Source organism: Perognathus longimembris, chromosome 28, assembly GCF_023159225.1.
Source record: "Perognathus longimembris pacificus isolate PPM17 chromosome 28, ASM2315922v1, whole genome shotgun sequence".
NCBI lineage: Eukaryota > Metazoa > Chordata > Mammalia > Rodentia > Heteromyidae > Perognathus > Perognathus longimembris.
The window spans coordinates 101,560,619-101,579,601 of record NC_063188.1 but is presented as its reverse complement, the minus strand read 5'-3'; the positions used below and the strand labels follow the sequence as shown (position 1 = coordinate 101,579,601).

General features: G+C 43.2%; 1 protein-coding gene across 2 annotated transcripts in view; it reads right to left on the bottom strand.

Moving 5' to 3' along the window:
- Map7d2 (MAP7 domain containing 2) overlaps positions 1-18,983 on the bottom strand; it is an 87,394-nt gene that overhangs the window by 30,942 nt on the left and 37,469 nt on the right. Inside the window, exons 4-9 of one of the 2 annotated variants that reach the window (XM_048335741.1) lie at positions 13,393-13,504; positions 12,537-12,635; positions 9,728-9,838; positions 7,624-7,746; positions 5,012-5,166; positions 4,017-4,144 (exon numbers count right to left, since the gene is read on the bottom strand). In XM_048335741.1, coding sequence (XP_048191698.1) covers positions 4,017-4,144; positions 5,012-5,166; positions 7,624-7,746; positions 9,728-9,838; positions 12,537-12,635; positions 13,393-13,504 — 728 coding nt within the window. The remainder of the gene's footprint in view (positions 1-4,016; positions 4,145-5,011; positions 5,167-7,623; positions 7,747-9,727; positions 9,839-12,536; positions 12,636-13,392; positions 13,505-18,983) is intronic. The other variant, XM_048335740.1, reaches the window with a different exon arrangement.

Sequence of the window (18,983 nt, the reverse complement as noted above, 5' to 3'; positions counted from 1 at the left end):
ACTTGAATAGCTACTATGTGCCTGTTACTAGTTTTGGACAGAGTGGAAAATAATTTATTTTTCTCTAAATTGAGCCATATAAAAAATCTAGGGTTATATTTTCAAGTCTCTTTGGTTAGATAAGGATTTTTAAAAACTCAGGTGACTCAGGGCCTGGGTGCTATCCTTGAGCTTCATTTGTTCAAGGTTACTGCTTGACCACTTGAGCCATAGCACCATATCTAGCTTTTTCAGAGGGGTTTGAGACAAGAGTCTCATGGACTTTACTGCCCGAGTTGGCTTCGAACCAGAATCCTCAGATCTCAGGCTCCTGAGTAGGGAGGATTACAGGCGTGAGCCACCAGTATCTGGCATGCAGGTGACTTTTTATTAAGTTACAGTAGTTATACAGGGGAGGGGTATACATTTCACTGTTGTATACATTGTTCCATTTCCTTTTTAAAAATTGTTATTATAGGGGCTGGGAATATGACCTAGTGGCAAGAGTGCTTGCCTCGTCTACATGAAGCCCTGGGTTCGATTCCTCAGCACCACATATATAGAAAATGGCCAGAAGGGGCGCTGTGGCTCAAGTGGCAGAGTGCTAGCCTTGAGCAAAGAGAAGCCAGGGACAGTGCTCAGGCCCTGAGTCCAAGCCCCAGGACTGGCAAAAAAATAAAAAATTGTTATTATAAAGGTGACATACAGAGGGATTACAGTCAGGTACTGGGTACATTTCTTTTCGGCCAATGTTGCCCATTCCCTTGCTTTCTCTGTTTTTCCCTCCTGTCCCAAACCACAAGACATTTCTTTTGAAATTTGATGTTTTGGCAATACTGAGGTTTGAACTCAGGGCCTTGCACTTCCTAGGCAGGTGTTATACCACTTGAGCCATGTCCCTGGCCCTTTTTTTTTGCTCTTTCATTATTTTTCAGATGAAAGTCTCTCATCTTTTTGTCAGGGGCTGGCCTTAAACTATGATCCTACTACCTATACCTCCCCGTGTAGATGAAATGACAAGCATGTACCACCATATCAATCTTCTTTGCTGGGATGAGGTATCACACGCTTGCCCAGGTTGGTATGAGCTTAGCAAGGATTCTAGGCATAAGACCACCATTTCTAGTTGATATGCTTTTTCAAATGTAAAATGGTTCTAGAAATAGTCTTCTTCAAGATTTTAATCTTCAAAGGAACAGGACAGATACAGGCAATTGTGAGCCTGCTCCCAGAAACCTAATTCTCATTTCTATCGAAGTGACAATGCTTTGCTTACTTTAGCAAAATTTATAGTGACAATGATGAATCTTGAGAAAGTTATTATCTGTATAGGGACCACAAGTCAATGTACCAGGCAAAGAGAAGGCCTGGAAAAACTCTTGTCTAAACTAGGCCTTTCTATATGGTACATATACACAATGGAATTTTATGCCTCTATCAGAAAGAATGACATTGCCCCATTTGTAAGGAAATGGAAGGACTTGGAAAAAATTATACTAAGTGAAGTGAGCCAGACCCAAAGAAACATGGACTCTATGGTCTCCCTCATAGGGAAGAATTAGCACAGGTTTAGGCTAGTCACAGCAGAGGATCACAAGAGCCCAATGGCTATGCCCTTATGAACACATAAGATGATGCTAAGTGAAATGAACTCCATGTTATGGAAACGAGTGTTATATCACAGTTGTAACTACTTTCAACATGCCATGTGAAACCGTAGCTTCTTTTGTTGATGATCCTTTTGTATCCCCTTTCTGTGGTTGTACCGCACTATCACTGTATCTCATCTGCGTACCCTGGATACTGTATATACTGGTATTAGATCTAGGGAAGTGAAAGGGAATACCAAAATTGAGAGGCAACGGATGAAAAGACAAACAACTCCAAAAGCAATACTTGCAAAACCATTTGGTGTAAACCAACTGAACAACTCATGGGGGAGAGAAAGGGGGAGGGGGGAATGAGGGAGGAGGTAAGAAATTGTACAAGTAATGTACCCATGGCCTTACATATCAAACTGTCACCCCTCTGTACATCACTCTGACAATAAATAAGTAATTATTTTAAAAAATAAACTAGGCCTTTCTGTTAATGTAAATACCTCAAATAAACAATAGAGTAGTAATGCTTAGAAATCAGACATAAGTAGATTATAATATAATAAGCTCATATAATAAACTTAAAGAACTTTCAGGAGAGCAATACATAACCAAAAACAAGCAGTACTACCATAGAAAAAAATGGAAAATCAAAAAATAAAAAGCTGGGCATTTGTGACTCATGCTTATAATCCTAGCTACTCAGGAGAGGCTGAGAACTGATGAATGTGGTTCGAAGCCAACCTGGGCAGAAAAGACCATGAGTCTCTTGTCTCCAATAAACTGCTCAGAAAAGGCTGGAAGTGGCACTGTGGCTCAAGGGGCAGAGCGATAGCCTTGAGCAAAAGAAGCTCAGGGAGAGACAGCCCCTAGGCCCAGAGTTCAAGCTCCATGCCCAGCAAAAACAGACAAACAAACATACTGATAGGTGAGAAAATAATAATGAAAACTAGGCTAGGAATGCGGCCTAGTGATAGAGTGTTTGCCTAGCATGCACAAAGCCCTGGGTTCGATTCCTCAGTACCATCTAAACAGAAGAAGCCAGAAGTGGCGCTGTGGCTCAAGTGCTAGAGTGCTAGCTTTGAGCCAAAGCTCAGGGACAGTGCCCAGGCCCTGAGTTCAAGCCCCAGGACTGTCAAAAAGAAGAAAAAAAGAAAACTAGTAGAAAGGAAGAACATATTAGAAATAGGAGTGGGTGTCACCTTGAGATCTTTTAAACCAATTTCCAAGTGCTCATTAAAGTTGTGTTTTATACTTTGTTCTCTGAACCAAACTGAAACACTAAATGAGACTTGTATAATTCTGTGCATATAAAAACTTCCTTGTGGTACATTCTTGTAATCCAAGTAACTGGGAGAATAAGGCAGAAAGATTGCATGTTTCCAGCCAACCAAGGCTACACATTGAGACTCTGTCTCAAAAAATCTTTTCTATTTTCCCAAATTTTATTTGTTTCTCAGTACTACTGAAAAAGATGTTTACACTGCATTGTTGGATTAAGCTGTTTACTGAGTCTCTCTTGCTAGTTACTATGGGTAAAATGCTAAAGACAGTGGTCAGACTTATTGATAGTTGTTTTTCAGTTATATTTTCCTTGTTGAGTTTAACCAATTCCTAATGAAAAATTATTTTATTTAAAAACATTTACTACTGATAATGTTTTGGCTAAGACTAAGTATTAAAAAACACTTATTTTGACAACAACTGACACCTAACTGTCTCTGTTAAAGAGACAGACCATGAGGTGGAGTGAGCCAGTAGGTACACAAGTACAATTTAGTCACTTCAATCCAGATCAATAAAGAGAACAGAGAAAGCTTGCCAGCCTTGAATGAAAAAGTCAAGCAAAGGCTGGGGATATAGCCTAGTGGCAAGAGTGCCTGCCTCGGATACACGAGGCCCTAGGTTCGATTCCCCAGCACCACATATATGGAAAACGGCCAGAAGGGGCGGTGTGGCTCAGGTGGCAGAGTGCTGGCCTTGAGCCGGAAGAAGCCAGGGACAGTGCTCAGGCCCTGAGTCCAAGGCCCAGGACTGGCCAAAAAAAAAAAAAAAAAAAAAAAAGAAAAAGAAAAAGTCAAGCAAAAGTGTGATGCTCTAAGTTCAAGCCCAGCAACTGGCCCTCACCAAAAAAGAATGTAGGAAAGAATGCCAAAGAAGTGGAATGGAATTCAAGGCTCCCAAAGGAAATGCTCAATGCTTCATCCTGGCAAATAAGCATTCTAATTTGCCAGAAAACAAACCTCTCAATGACCCATCATTTATCAGAAGATACATGGAGTTGAACCAGACAGCTCTAGGTTAGCATTTCTCCTGCTTGCTGCTTTTGGCTGGCCAGGTCTTAATGGGGGAGCAACAGCCACAACACTGAATGGGACAAAGCCCACCAAACTAGCTCTTAACCATCCAGGTGATGTGACAAAGAGCAAAGACGCTTACTTGGGAGTTACAGGAGAGGAGGACCTCTTGGGAGAGTCTCCAGAAAGCTCATAGCGTTTCAGTGGGGACCCAAGGCCCCCAGCTGGAACAGAAGCCATAGCTCGCTGCCCCTTCTTCATCTTCTCCATCTGTAGGGGACACAGAAGAAGAGAGTTATTGGGAATGACTGGTACTCCTTACTACAACCTCTGAAATCATCCCCGATGCAATTGACACATGGCTTTAAGACGACTCAATATAAAGCCATAATGCTTTGTATGCAATACATATCACATTTAAGATCATTCAACAGAAGCAATGACAATTTTCAGCCTGAACATGTATTTTTACATTAAGTCCTCCCTGCAATGGGTGGAGTTCAATGCCCCCTTGATTTTGGATTGCTCATGGCAACTTGCTTTGATTACATAGCATGGCGATGTGACAAGTTGGACATAAAAGTTATTCCTCCTGTACTCGTCTCTCCCACATCCTGTGCTCTGGGAGAAGCCAGTTCCCATGTCATTTGGATACTCAAGCAGGTTTATCTAGGGGTAGTGAGGAATGGAAGCTGCCGCTCAGCAGCCATGTGAGAAATATCTAGAACAGGACTAGTCCAGCTCTCAGAGGACACCGCCCTGGTCAGCATCTTGACTGTAGCCTCATGAGAGACCCTGTAGACCATCTAGCTCTCAACTGAGCCACTCTCAAGTTGGACGCCAAGAGCCCACCAGATAAGAAATACTTGTTGTTTTAAGAGGCCAAGGTTTGGGGGTATGCTGCTATATGGCAAATGGTAACATTAAGTAGGCACCCACAGAGGTTAAGACAGGTCCAGAACTGGATAGCCTTAAAGAAGCAGAGATGTCACTGCAACACCCCTTCAGATTCCTGCCCATCAGATTCCTATCCTTTAGATTGACAGAAGCATTAAACTCAAGTCAAGGGAAGGAAATGACACTGTTAGATAAAGCACAGTAGGAAGGGATAAAGTGACTGAGTGCGTTTCAACCTACCGAAGATGCTTCTGCTCCTGCCAGAGCATCCTTCCCAGCACCTCCTGTGCTCAGTGCAGATGCAGGCTTCTTCCTCTCGGTGGTTCGGGTAGGAGAAGACTTGTATGAAGATCTAAGAGGGCTAGCAGGAGCTGCACGAGGGCAAGCATGGAAAACTAGAGAGTTATAGATAATATAGCCAAAAAAAGATGGAATGCAGATAGGAAAAGCAAGGGGTGCAGAAGTTGAGAAGAATATTTCTTTTAAAAGGTAACACAGGCAATCCACATTTTCAAAACATTGTACTTTTTTTCTAGTGTACACAAAATAGATTCCGCCTTTAAAAGGCTCCCAGAATCAAAAATAAAAGTCACTATAGGGGTAAAGAGCCTGTACTTTGGAGTAAACAGACTCCATACTGCTACTAATTAGTTAGATCATCTTGAGCAGTTCTAGAGAAGACCTCAGTTTCCTTATGCAAGAAGAATTAACCTGAGGATCGGTGGCTCATGCCTTTAATCTTAGCTACTCAGAAGGGTGAGATCTGAGGATCTTGGTACAAAGCCAACCCAGAGCAGCAAAGTCTGTGAGACTCTTATCTCCAGCAACAAGCTAGATGCAAGGGTGTGGCTCAAGTGATAAGAGCACCAACCTTGAGAGAAAAAGTCAAGTGAGCCCTGAGTTCAAGCCCCAGTACTCTCACACACACAAAGAAATAACACAGCAGACCTGACTGCTGTCCTTGGAAGGGCCTGTTTAAAATGTTGGCTCTTGGCGGCTGTCTAGAATCGTAGATTTCAAGGAAGTTCCTGCAATTATCCGCTGGGTCCTAAACCGTTTATAGAAATGACACATTCTGGGTTTCTGAAACGTGGGTATATGATTGGCAGAGGTGCCTATATTCCCAGCCCTGAGTAAAACTGCTAAGCACAGACTCTCTAGAGAGCTTCCTTACTTGGTGATATTTCACAAGCGTCATCACAATTCATTCCTGGAGGAATTAATCACATCCTGTGTAACTCTACCAGGAAAAGGACTTTTGGAAACTTGCATATGGTTTCTTCTGGCTCTCTCCCCATGTAACTGTTCCCTTTGCTCCTTTTTCTATGCATATTTCTGGTGAATCATGGAACCTTAGTGGGCTCAAGAGAACCCAGGTACAATTGGGATCAGAAGGGGACTCTCAGCCGGGCACCAGTGGCTCACACCTGGAATCCTAGCTACTCAGGAGGCTGAGATCTGAGGATGGTGGTTGAAGTCAGCCTGGGCAGGAAAGGCAGTGAGACCTATCTCCAACAAACTACTCAGAAAGAGCTGGAAGTGCCACAGTCACTCAAGTGATAGAGCACTAGCTTTGAGCAAAAGAAGCTCAGGGACAGCACCCAGGTCCTCAATTCAAGACCCAGGATCGGCAAAAGGAAAAAAAAATAAGAGGTGGTTCTTTCATGAAGCTTAACACTCGGAAGAAAAAAAAAACATCCTGGATATTGCTGAAGCATCTGGGTTGAACAAAAGTATTCATAAGACAAGATTGTTCTCTGATGAGATCATCCAAAAGATGATCCTGTATTTCTAGGACCCTGAAAAAGTTGCAGGTTGGCAATATGACCCCTTTACCCACCCATGACAAATCAAATTCTATTCCCTCTAGGAGATGTGTCACTACTTCCCTTCCCTTCTTCCCAACACACCTTTGTAAAACAATTTGTTCAATGTAGCTGTTTCAGGGAAGGGTCTGATGGTTTGTAGGTTTTTTTGTGGTTTTTCTTTGGTTTTGTTTTTGGTGCTGGTCTGGGACTTGAACTCAGGGCCTGGACACTGTCCCTGAGCTCTTTCTCCCCCCCTCAATGCTAGTGCTCTACCACTTGAATTTGTAGCCTTTTGCCATTACTTATCTTTTGCCAGTGCTTGCTCTAGCACTTAAGCTATGCATCCAGCTCTGGCTTTTTGATGGTTAACGGCAGATAAGGCTCTCTGGGATTTGTCGGCTTGGGCAAGCCTGAACCATCTCCTTAGCTCTCAGCCTCCTGCATATGTAGGATTATTGGCATGAGCCACAGGTACTTGCCTATACTATCTCATTTATATCATCATCTCATTTAATTCTTATAACAATTTAATCCTAACATTTTGAGATGGGGGTCTCTTTTCATTGTCCTTGAATTTACAACCCTCCCACCCCGGCCTCCCGAGTAGTAAAGCTGCACCAACCATGCCTGCTTCTCACAATTTAAAATAACTTCCGTTACATAGATAAGCAAACTGAGGTTTAGAGAAGTTCATCACCTTTCTGAAAATGGTAAGAGCTAGTGAGTGACACAGTTCGCTATGGAATGCCAGAGGCTGTCCAACCAGTTCCTAAGAAAAGGCTACTAACCTTCCTAGCACATCAAGTGGATTGTTTTTCCCTAATGCACATACCCTTAGTCATTCAATAATTTACTCACCTTCTGTGACACTTAAAAGAAACAGCAACAGCACAACACTGGTGGGTAGAAGATGTTATTAACCCAAGAAGACATTTCACAAAGCCAGCAGATGGCAAGCAAAATACAAAACTTCAGGAGTAAACTCCAAGGCTGACCAACACTGCTCTGATCGTTTTCCTCGATGTCACCAGCTGACTCTTTTACCTGAATCTCTGGCATGCTCAGAGAACATGAATGCACTTCTGCTTCTGGCTAAAGAAGCCTGTGTGGGTGTCAACAGTCGCATAACAAGAAAGTTTTCCATGGGACTAAGGTGAGTGCGTTGAGCTAAAGGATGGAATCAAATGAAAAAATTTTAAAAAGCAAAATTAAAATAAAACAAAAAAATGTTTGAACAACACAGTGCATGCATAATGCAAATTAAATTTGGGGTGGCAGAACCAATGTGGAAAATAAAAATATTCTAATGATGAATGGCTTTGGAATTTGTCACAGTACAATAAAACAAATGATGCATCAGTTAGAGTCTGGGAGAGTGCATTAATTCTCTTGGGGCACCAGAATTTACTTCATACACTATTTCAATAGAGTGATCTGTTTCACTTATAGGAAATTAGCCCATCTCCCAAGATGTTAATATAGAGTCATTCTCTCATCGAGTACACTAAACAGTGACAAAAAAGATTATGGCTGCAAAATACTCATTTTAGGTCCTCTGTTGAGATATTTCATAACATATTTTTAAATGAAATATGCCATCCTATAATAATACAAAATAGATCTTTTCATGTCTTTTCCCTATAAATAAGGATAAAAACTGAACCAGAGTCATGAATATAAAAGCTAATTATCAGCTTTAATGGAGGATAATAGGATTCATAATCTAAAATTCAATGACCAAAATAGCTTAATAGTTTTGGAATATATTATATGGCAACAAATTCAGAGTTAGTTTGTATTCTTTGGTTTGAGGATTGGAAGCTTTCAATTTATAATTTACAAGCAAATACTTTAGTTGTCAGTAATATATAATAGCATGTTTAGGTTTACATGGTAATCAATGTAAAAAAGAATTTGCCTTCAGTGTGTAACCATGTGAATCTTTTGAAAACACATGGACTGTACTCAGTAATGGAATAGTTATAAAAAGTAATTTTTGGGGGGGTGTGCCTGTACTGGGGCTTGAACTCAGGGTCTCATGCTCTCATTTGGCTTTTTTGCTCAAGGCTCTACCACTTGAGCCACGGTTCGACTTCCAGCTTTCTGGTGGTTAATTGGAAGTAAGAGTCGCATGGACTTTTCTGCCTGGGCTGGCTTTGAACTGTGGTCCTCAGATCTCAGCCTCCTGAGGAACCAGGATTATAGGCATGAGCTACCAGTATCCAGCAGGAGTGTGCATTTTCTTGTCCAATTCTTCCTTCCAAGTCCCTATTGTGCTAACCTATGAATGGCACCAGAAATTGGTGGACTCTTGACACTCACAGGTGCTCTGACATACACACCCTTGTCTCTGTGCTACAGTAGTAAGGTCAACGCCAGTGAATCATAACCAGGAAGGCCAATGGGACACTTGTGAATCACAAACTTCTTCCTGCTCACCACTTGTGATGGCTTGATATGCCCAACACTCAACGAATGCTCTCCCTTCAGTGGTGCCTTAGGATATGTATGCAATACATGGAGAATCCTCTCTTGCTTTAACCTTCATACCACGAACGACATAAATTCAGCTTCCAATGACTCATCTGAGCCTCCTTTACAGCACAGATGTCATTAAATCTATTTGGGTACTGAAACTGGCACAGGTCCCTAATAAGCATCATCTCCCAACTCAAAGCAGTGCCGGAAAGGACTAGCCATCCTTTCCCTCTTTTAGACACCTCGCATTACTTCTGTTTGCATTGATCAACTCTTGGCAGCTCTACAAACCATGGACAACCACAGAGGACCATTTTTTTTCACACACAAAGCCCCCCCCCCCCCCGGCTCCAAAAAAAATCTCTGATTCATCAATTCTGTTCTTCCTGACTAATCAATTATCCTGTCCCTGATCAGGTAGGTCCTTTGAAAATTCCTCCATGCTTTGTGGCAAGTGACTGGTTTCTCGCAGACTAGAAAAATAGGAATTCCTGCCCTTATTCAACAACCTGGTTCTAAGAAGCAATACTGCTTTCCAAAATCCTGTTAGCAACGCCGTGGAGGCAAGGACCATAGCAGTATTTGCAGAAGGCTCAAGAAAGGGCACTCAGAAAAGGCTTCCCACTAAAAAGAAGCAAACGGGAGAGACTAGGTCTACACATTCACTTGCCTCGGTCTGGGGAATAGGATATTGCCACGGTGGATGAAGACAGGCGTTTACTCATGGGAGGCTCCGTCTGCTTTGGCAAATTCATGGTTGATGTTGAAAGTGTGTCACATGCTGCAGAGAAATGCATTAAAGATATTGGTACTCACACCACTGTTGACAGAGAACCACATATTCCGAAGGGTCCTTCCTGTCCTCATCCACACACCACCGGGGAAGTCTGCATCCATGATCCTGCTATCTCATGACCCTAACCTAGAAAGCCTCAAGGTCCAGCACCTGTAAGAGTTCTTCACTATGTACTTCACTTCGATTCCAAATGCTCAAGCTCACACAAATGTTCAGCTACAGCTATACCCTAACCTCAACATGATTGTTTTTCTCTGTCCAGAGGTTCTTTTAGACATATTCATACCACACAAAAGCATAACAAAAGTGGACTCAGAGACAAATCACTAACTGAAAATGTTCTACAGTCTGACTGAGAGTCTGTGGCCAAACTCAACTTTGCTTGAGGGTTATCTGTGGCTCAGGTTGGAGAAAGATGGAATCTGGAACACAAGGAGCTATCTTTAATATAGACCCACCTTAAGGCAGTTTGTTTTTGTTCTCTTGTTAAGAGATGGGATTAAAATGTCCCTTTCATAAATGCTGCAATGGTTTATGGTTTGGATTTCATAGGTGTTCTGATGTCCACGCCATTATTTCAGACAAGTTTCTAAATTCGATCATTACAGACAATGGAGAGGTACGGTCAGTACCCAGCCCAGCTATGCTCAGCCTGAGGTTTAAAAAAAGTATGCCAATCACTGCAGAGGAAGCAAATTCATCAATATTTTCTGCTCCTTTTATTTTGAAAGACAAGAACTGTCAAGTCTGGAAATTGCCTAAGTGGCAAGCTTAAACGATTTTAGTTAATGTAAACTAAAGTCAAAGTACAATGCAGTTGGATTGAGGATAGCACAACATATTTCAAGTTGAAATTATATTTTGTAAAACTCCTACTTTCAATTTTTTGAACTACTTTAATTTTCTGGGAAAAAAGGAATCAGAAATTATATAAAGCAACATATACAGGGGCATGTATTTTTCCTTTTGCCCCAGACTCTATTAAGCCTCAGTATGACATTGATCTTTAGAAATTCCGTATTTTGGGCTGGAGTTATACTGCAATGTTAGAGGGATTGCCTAAAATGGGTTACAGAGAGAGGGAGAAGGAGAGAGGAGAAAAAGGGAAAGGGGGGGGGGACCACAGTGGTACAAAGGGAGGAGGGAGGGAGAAAGAAATACAGTATTTTATTTATTATTACGGATTGGGGTTTTTAAATTATTATTTATTTATTTTTTGGTCAGTCGTGGGGCTTGAACTCTGGGCCTGGGTGCTGTCTCTGAGCTCTTCAGTTCCAGGCTTGTGCTCTACCAGCTGAGCCACAGCGCCACTTGCAGTTTCCTGGTGGTTCATTGGGAATAAGTGTCTCACGGACATTCCTGCTTGGGCTGGCTTTGAACCGCAATCCTTAGACCTCAGCCTCCTGAGTAGCCAGGATTACAGATCTGAGCCACTGGCACCTGGCTTATATTAATTTTTATCCTTAAAAAATACTTCACTAAAAGTTGTTATCCTGATTACTGGGATTTTTGGCGTGCTCTCAGTGTGTCTGACTCACTTGTGCCAGCCTCATCCTGTCTTGGGTATTAATTCAAAGAAGATGAATATTATACTTGCACCCCTCGGTGGGGAAAGGCTAGTGCCTCAGTCTGTGCAGCAAAAAATGTCCTATTACACACCACTAATAAGGATATTATTTGTCAAAGGAATGACCGAAACCAAAGGTATTTATTCCTACTGTTAATACGACCTTTCGGATTGTTAGTAAACACTGCATCCTCCTCACTCCCCCCGCCCCACTTTCTTTAAATTTGGCTTGCACCAAAGGTTTGAAATCATGGCCTCTTGCTCACTCTGCTTGCTTACTCATGATTGGTGTTCTATCACTTGATCCACCCCTCCAGCTTGGCTTTGTGCTGCTTAAGTAGAGATGGAGCCTCAAGGGCTTTTCTGCTGAGGCTGGCTTCCAAATATAATTGTCCAGATCTCAGCCTCCTGAGTAACCAGGATGACAGGCATAAGCCACCAGCATCGGCTTGCATTTTGTTTATATTTTGTTTTTCCTTTGTCATCAAAAGGTAGGGTGGATTTCTAAAATCATTATTAAATGGGAACTAAGTCTTGCTAGTTCTGCTCTTAATCTAGACCAGAAGGGTTCACCAGGCTGCATGTAAAACCGAAGTCTTTAGAGAGAGATGAAATGAAGCACAAGGTCAAGTTTTCTCGTTATGTGGAACTCGCAGTGTTAGCAGTACTGATAAACTCCCTATGACTCCCTCTTGAACACTTCTCCCAGACTCCATCACAGTAACCCCAAGTATTCTTCAGAACTCGGCGTGAGTTCTGCTTTTTTTCTCATTCCCAAGGGATACTTCGCCACGCAATGCCTTAAACAGATGATTAATGAGACTGTCAAAGATCTAAGTGCACAAAAATCAAATATTGACAAGATTGTTTTTTTAAGGCAAGAGTTAGTGAGCTGAAGATGAAATGCCTCCAGGACATGAAGACAGAAGACACGCATAGCTCCATGATGACAGAGGAACAAAGAAGTATGGGCATGTCATTCACATCTCGAGAAGAAAGTTCTAACTGGTCAAACGGAGAAACCAATTGTGAAAGTGCTTGCGACACACAGTGATGGAGGAGGGTGGGCAGAACCGTTATCACAACATGCTATGGCACGGTGATGCTTGGCTATACCGTTGGTAGGTTCGGCAGTGGTGGCAGCGGTCCCTGTATCCGGAGGGAGGGTGCTGGTTGCTAAACCTACAGGAGGGGGTGGGGTATTTTCTGATTCACCTATACAGCAAGAAAAAAAAAATCAGAGTAAAGAGAGGTAAAAGAAAAAAAGTCCCGATTGGTTGTTGCATTTCAGTTTCTAATTGGAAAAATAACAAATGGGTTGTTGACGTCTCACCAAAGCAAAGGATAAAGTCTATTCACTGCTAAAAGCACAATAGATCAAAGTCAAGAAACAGTACGCTAAGCCCTGATTCTCAGAATCCCTAGTATATAAGTCCTACCTAATAGAACGCTGAGATCACAGACATAGTGTTACACTTTTGAAGTGGGGAAAGTCTCTGTGAGATTAGTAACCATCCATACTATAAGGTACCCATTTGAAAATTTAAAGATGAGTATGAACTGGATAATGAAATAAATAAGTCATCTTGCAACAAAATCAAAAGAGCAACCAAAACTCATAATGAGGGGAGGAAAAGGCCCAGCCCTTTTTAAGAAGGTAAGCGTTATGCCATTCCTAGCATCATCTGGATCTGTGACTGAGCCTCCTGCCTGCTGGGTCCAACTAGCCAGGCTCTACATTCATTTTCTTTGCCTTGTTTTCCTTCTCCCTTAGAGCCCAGTACCGCATCAAGTGCTGCTTGCTAACAAGGGAAGGCGTACAGCTCTCCCTCCTGAGAAATGCATGAGCAGGTTTTATATAGACACATACGCAAAGGGAGCCTGGAAACCCGCACACCACATCCCCCAGATTCTGCAGATCCCCATCCTCTCCTACTGGGGCCCTGCAAGGTGGGGCCAGCCCTGCACTTACAATCACGTCCTCCAGATCCTGAGGCCAGGGAGGCTCCCCACGAATTCTTCTTCTTAAGCTCCAGCTGCTGGGTACGCTCCATGGACCGCCTCATCATCGCCTCCAGCCGCTCCTGCCCAGGTCCAAGTGGTGGAGGTTAACAGAGAAAGAGACCAACACCCAGTCTGACTGCACTGCTGCACCTCACTGTTCCGGGTGAGTCACCCAATGAGGCTTTCTGTGCCCAGCATCCCAAGCCCCGGCACACATGCTCTCTTCTAGCACACACCAGCGTGTTCCTGGTGGGCAGAGAGTAAACAATGCCGCTAGGCTAGCACTGGCTCTCCAGCTGAACACTCTGTCCTGTCTCCTCCTCTGTCCCTGTCTCCTCCCTGCTTTTCCCTGGGGAAGGGCTGCTGCTGCTAGCCAGCCCTTGATTTGTTTAAGAATAATGCCCAGCAAGCATTAACTCCTTCAGGCCGGTCTCCAGCCCTCTTCTGCCCCACCCAGTAAGAAAACTGAAATTTGGCTCCAGATCACAGCTAAGGCCTTTGGAATGGAAAATATACATCATCCTGACTTGAGTTGTAAATGAAAACAGAATTTGAGGGAGAACCAGGGAGAAAGCAAAGGAAGGGGTGACATTGTCCCAAAAGGCTTGTGCTCACTACCTGACCTATGAAATGGTGAGCCTAGTAATCATAACAGAATGGTGTTTTTAAAGTAAGATTAGTTTTTAGTCTTTGGGAGTCTTACATATAGCTCTTTGGGATAATGTGACTTTGAGACCTATTTTTTTTTAAGTCTCATTTTCATCTTAGGATTTCTTAAATGCAAATCAATTGTTTTCTACATTATAACACTTTTCAACTAGTACTAAATACTCGAGGGATAATACTGCCTATCTCAAAATTTGCAAGATGAGAGCACAGAACCTTCTTGCCACAAAATAAAGCAGCTATTCATTCCCAGAATTAGGGGGTGGGGGGAGAGGAGAACGATGCAATTTTTAACCAGATAATTGAAAAACAACCGTATCAGGTTTCTCCCTTAACAAAGGATTTACCCAAAGCATTCTCTTGTATTAAGCAAATTAACTTTCATAAAGTTGTCCTTGACACTGGAGAAAAGGCATCTTAATTCTGCATCTCACCACCTCCATGACACTGCAAATCCCAGCTTCTCTGCCTGTCAATACTGGAACAAGGCCAGCCATGACACTGAGCTACTTCTATCTGACTCCAGAACACAAAGACAGGATTCCCCCCTCCTCACTGAATTAAAAACAAGCGAGCAGAAGAAATGGAAGTACACCTGACTTAACTATCCAGAAAAGGCTCTTTTCTGTCACTTACATAGGTCACAAGCATAGGTCACTTAGGAGGTCTGGACTGATCCATTTGTGTACATTAGAGGGAGGAGAGGAACAAGTTGACCTCTGCAAATTTCAGCCTCCTCTGCAGGATTTTCCCTCAGGAACATTTTTCTAAGGGACTTTTGCAGAATGTGAAAGTCGAGTATGGTATTTTCTCTCTTTCGTAAAACAGATTTGTACTGGCTAGTAATTGTGCTCCTTTTGGGTTGAGCACTCTACAACCACGAGTCTACATTTCCCAGCTGACCCGGGGCTATTAAATTCTGTTGGTCAACAGTGGTGGTCTGCCAAATAAAAGTTGAATTTCTCTACCATTTGATGTCCGATATAAGATCAGTGCAGACTGGGACTGAATGGTAAATGTATTACATAGATTTAACATAACGTAATGAATGATGTAATGAAAGTGTTAAAACCTCGCTGTATAGTGTATTTAGTCTGAGGTGAGTTAAGGTAGATTTCCTGTATGCCTAAAGGACTTAACAAGACAGTTCCTCATCTACTAAAGTTCTGAGGATTATTGTTCAAAGCCAGCCTCGGTTGGAATGTCTGTGAGACTCTTATCTTCAATTGACTCCCAAAAAGTCAGAAATAATGCATGGTTCAGAGTGGTCGAGCACTGGCCTTAAATACAAAAGCTCACAAATAGTGCCCAGGCTCTGAGTTCAAGCCCTAGGACCAGTGTGTATACATGTGCATGTGTGTGCATGCACACACACACACACACACTTCAAAAGCAAAACTGATGCCTGTACTCTCGTGAGAAGCTAGTCCCGTATAGGTAGGCATTGTCTTCTACTTGTGTCTTTCTGCTCTTTCATATGATGAAATGGAAAGAACCATAGATACAGGGGCCAGGAGGTGAGGGCTGAAATCCTACCACTCTGCTTACCACTTTCTAGCCCTATGACCTTGAGTTAACCTGTTCACACCCTTGCACTTCACTTTTCTTTTATAAAATGAAGATGCTTCCCATATGGTTAGGACCAGAGGTGGTAAATGCTTCATCAACGCTTCTTCCTCTTTAAAGCTTAATGTGAAGAGAAAGGTAACAGGACAGTTTAGAACAGCGGGTTTGAGGGGCTGGGAATATGGCTTAGTGGCAAGATTGCTTGCCTCGTATACATGAAGCCCTGCGTTTGATTCCTCAACATGACATATATAGAAAAGACCAGAAGGGGTGCTGTGGCTCAAGTTGGCAGAGTGCTAGCCTTGAGCAAAAACAAGCCAGGGACAGTGCTCAGGCCCTGAGTTCAAGCCCAGGACTGACCAAAAAAAATGTGTTAGTATAAAAGTGATGCACAGTGGGGTCACAGTTGTATTTGCTCCTGCAATTTTAAAGTCCTCTCGCACATGGTGTAGACAGCAGTCTCTAGCAGGGGGGTACGTGGTGGATGGGTGTGTGGATGGGGGGCAGGGTGCTGCCGTGCCTGTCAGCTGATTTTACTCTATGTGCTCAGGGATGAAACTGCAGGGAAAAGCCCCAGTCATCTCCAGAAGGGGGTTCCTAGGGAACCTTTTTTTCCATAATCGACTTCCATGTTGGGTCAGGAGGTCAGGTGGTGAACACCGCACCTCACCAGCCAAGGTATTCTGAGTGAGATTTTTGTTTAGATGAATTCCAAAATGTCTTGTTTTACACTCCGCTTGGCAGTTTTGTTGGCTATAAGACAGTGAGAATATGAACAGTTTAGACATGACAAACGAACATAAAGAAGACGAAACTACTGTTTGCAAGACCCCTTTCCTGCTCATCTGTTCAGTATGAGAAGAACAGAGGTGCTCCTGCTCTACAGCCTATCTCCCCTAACTCCAGGGAGACCAGCTTGTTCAGAGCTCAACTCTGGACCCGTGGGCATGTCAACATTGTAGGTACCCATCTTAGAGAAGGTGTTCTCCAAGGAGAGGAGGAGTTCAAGTTCAAGTTCCCCAAAGGATACTGTCCCCCACCTCACCCCCAATTCCACAAGCAAAGCCTGAATAGCCTTCACTGCCATCAACTCTTGAGAACTATGGGTGTCAGGTTGGTGGTTCTGCCTTTTTTTTTGTTTTTGTTTTTTTGGCCAGTCCTGGGGCGTGGACTCAGAGCTTGAACACTGTCCCTGGCTTCTTTTTTGCTCAAGGCTAGCACTCTGCCACTTGAGCCACAGCGCCACTTCTGGCCATTTTCTATATATGTGGTGCTGGGGAATCGAACCCAGGGCTTCATGTATACAAAGCAAGCCCTCTTGCCACTAGGCCATATTCCCAGCCCAGTGGTTCTGCCTTGAGATGAAGGAATGTTCGAGCAAATGGTTGGTCCTGAAGAAGCTGAATCTTAGTGGTTTAACCTCCAGATAGTATTCTATTTGCTTCTGTGCTTTCTTCTATTCTTAATGTAGTAGGCAATGCAGAAATATCACCCACTTCTACCTTGGTATAGACACGAGGTCTTTTACTGAGACCAATACTGTGGCAAACATAGTGATAATGAAGCCAGGGGAGGGCTGCGTGAGGTAGCAACAGGCCTCTTGTGATCTCCTCAATATCAGCCCTAGAGAGGTAGGATCTGTGAGGCAATACATTTGCCACTAAGATAGAGAAACAAAATGGCCCGCAAAAGAGGCTCTTTCTTGGTTGAGAGTCAAGATGCAACAAAAACACAAATTCGGCATTGAGAAGAGAATCAAGAGTCTCTACACCTAAGTGCTAAGCATGCAACAACCTTCATAGAGCTCTCCAAGAACCATCATAGTGATCAAAGAGAGCTGCCTTTGGATTAGTATTTCCGCAGTTGCAGATGGATTCCACTATCCTAAAGAACACCCATGAAGACACTAAATAGGCCTCACTATGGTAATGCAGCCAACCCTGCTGTGGTTTCACTGGACCGCCTGTATGTAGCAAGGGCCTAAGCTTCATCTGGGTCTCCTGGGTCCTGAGGGTAGGAGCAGATGGCAGAGGAAAGCTTCTTCCTTGAGATGCTACACAACCTTGGGAAGCCCAGCCCTCAACTAGTCCTGCTCTCTCACGCTGTGCCAGGCTGCACCCAAGGAGAAGAGAAAAGCAAGCTCAGCTTGGGTTTCTGCTGACAAGGGTCATCATTCTCCCCGCCCCCACCACAGTCGAGGTGCAAGGAAGCACAGAACCAAGTAGAAAATTTGCCAGAAGTGAAAAAGCAGTAGATTCAGCTGCAGTAGGCCCAACCATCTGGCAGGTAGCCCCCCATCTGCAAGGGGCTGACTGCTTGATTCAACATGCCTCCAGCACTACTGAGAGATGCAGGGCAATTCTACTCAGGAATTGCCTCCACAGGGGACACTGTGATATGTAGGATGTGGGAGAGAAGGAAAGCATCTAATGTGACATTTCTTCATGTTCTTGCCTGCAGGCAGCAGCAACAAACTTTCTCATGAATCAGCAAGATGTGAGGAATCGAAATGGAGAGGCCAGGGACAGGGGGTACAAGTTCTAAGTCATCAAGAATGGAGGATAAGAAGAAATTGGGTCAATCTAGGGAATCATGAGAAATATACAGGTTGAGGATGGGAATTGTATCCCAAGTAACCAAAACAGCTTCTCATACTGTGCTCTTCTAAATTTTTTTGGATAAGCTATAGACTTAGTGCAATTATTCCTTCGGAGTACCTCCCTCCTGACTTTGCTACAATCTACCAAGGTCAGCTGAAGAAACTGGGTGGAATGTCATATTTGTGAGTGATTACTCTGTACTAGATGCTTTGTTGGGCACTTTCACAAAAGTCGTCTCCTTTTATTCCTGTAACCATCTTTGGAGCTGAAGAGAGAGTTAGATGAGTTTTCAGGACATGACTGGCCATGATGAGGCTTGAACTGAGCAGGTAAAGCCATAGCCACAGGCAGCAATGGGGAGCCATGGCTAAGAGCTTTGTTTAGATCTTCACTTGCAGCTGGAAATGTGGCTTAGCGGCAGAGTGCTTGCCTAGCATGCATGAAGCCCTGGGTTCGATTCCTCAGTACCGCATACACACTGAAAAAGCTGGAAGTGACACTGTGGCTTGTGGTAGAGTGCCAGCCTTGAGCAAAAGAAGCTCAGGGATAGTACTCAGGTCCTGAGTTCAAGCCCCAGGACTGGCAAAAAAAAAAGAAAAAAATAGATCTTCACTTGCTAAGATGAACTAAGAGATCACCATAAACAGGTATATCATGAGCAAAGACGCATCTCATTGTGTATGCTTGTGTACATGTTTTAAATAAAAAAGAAAATCACATAATAGTG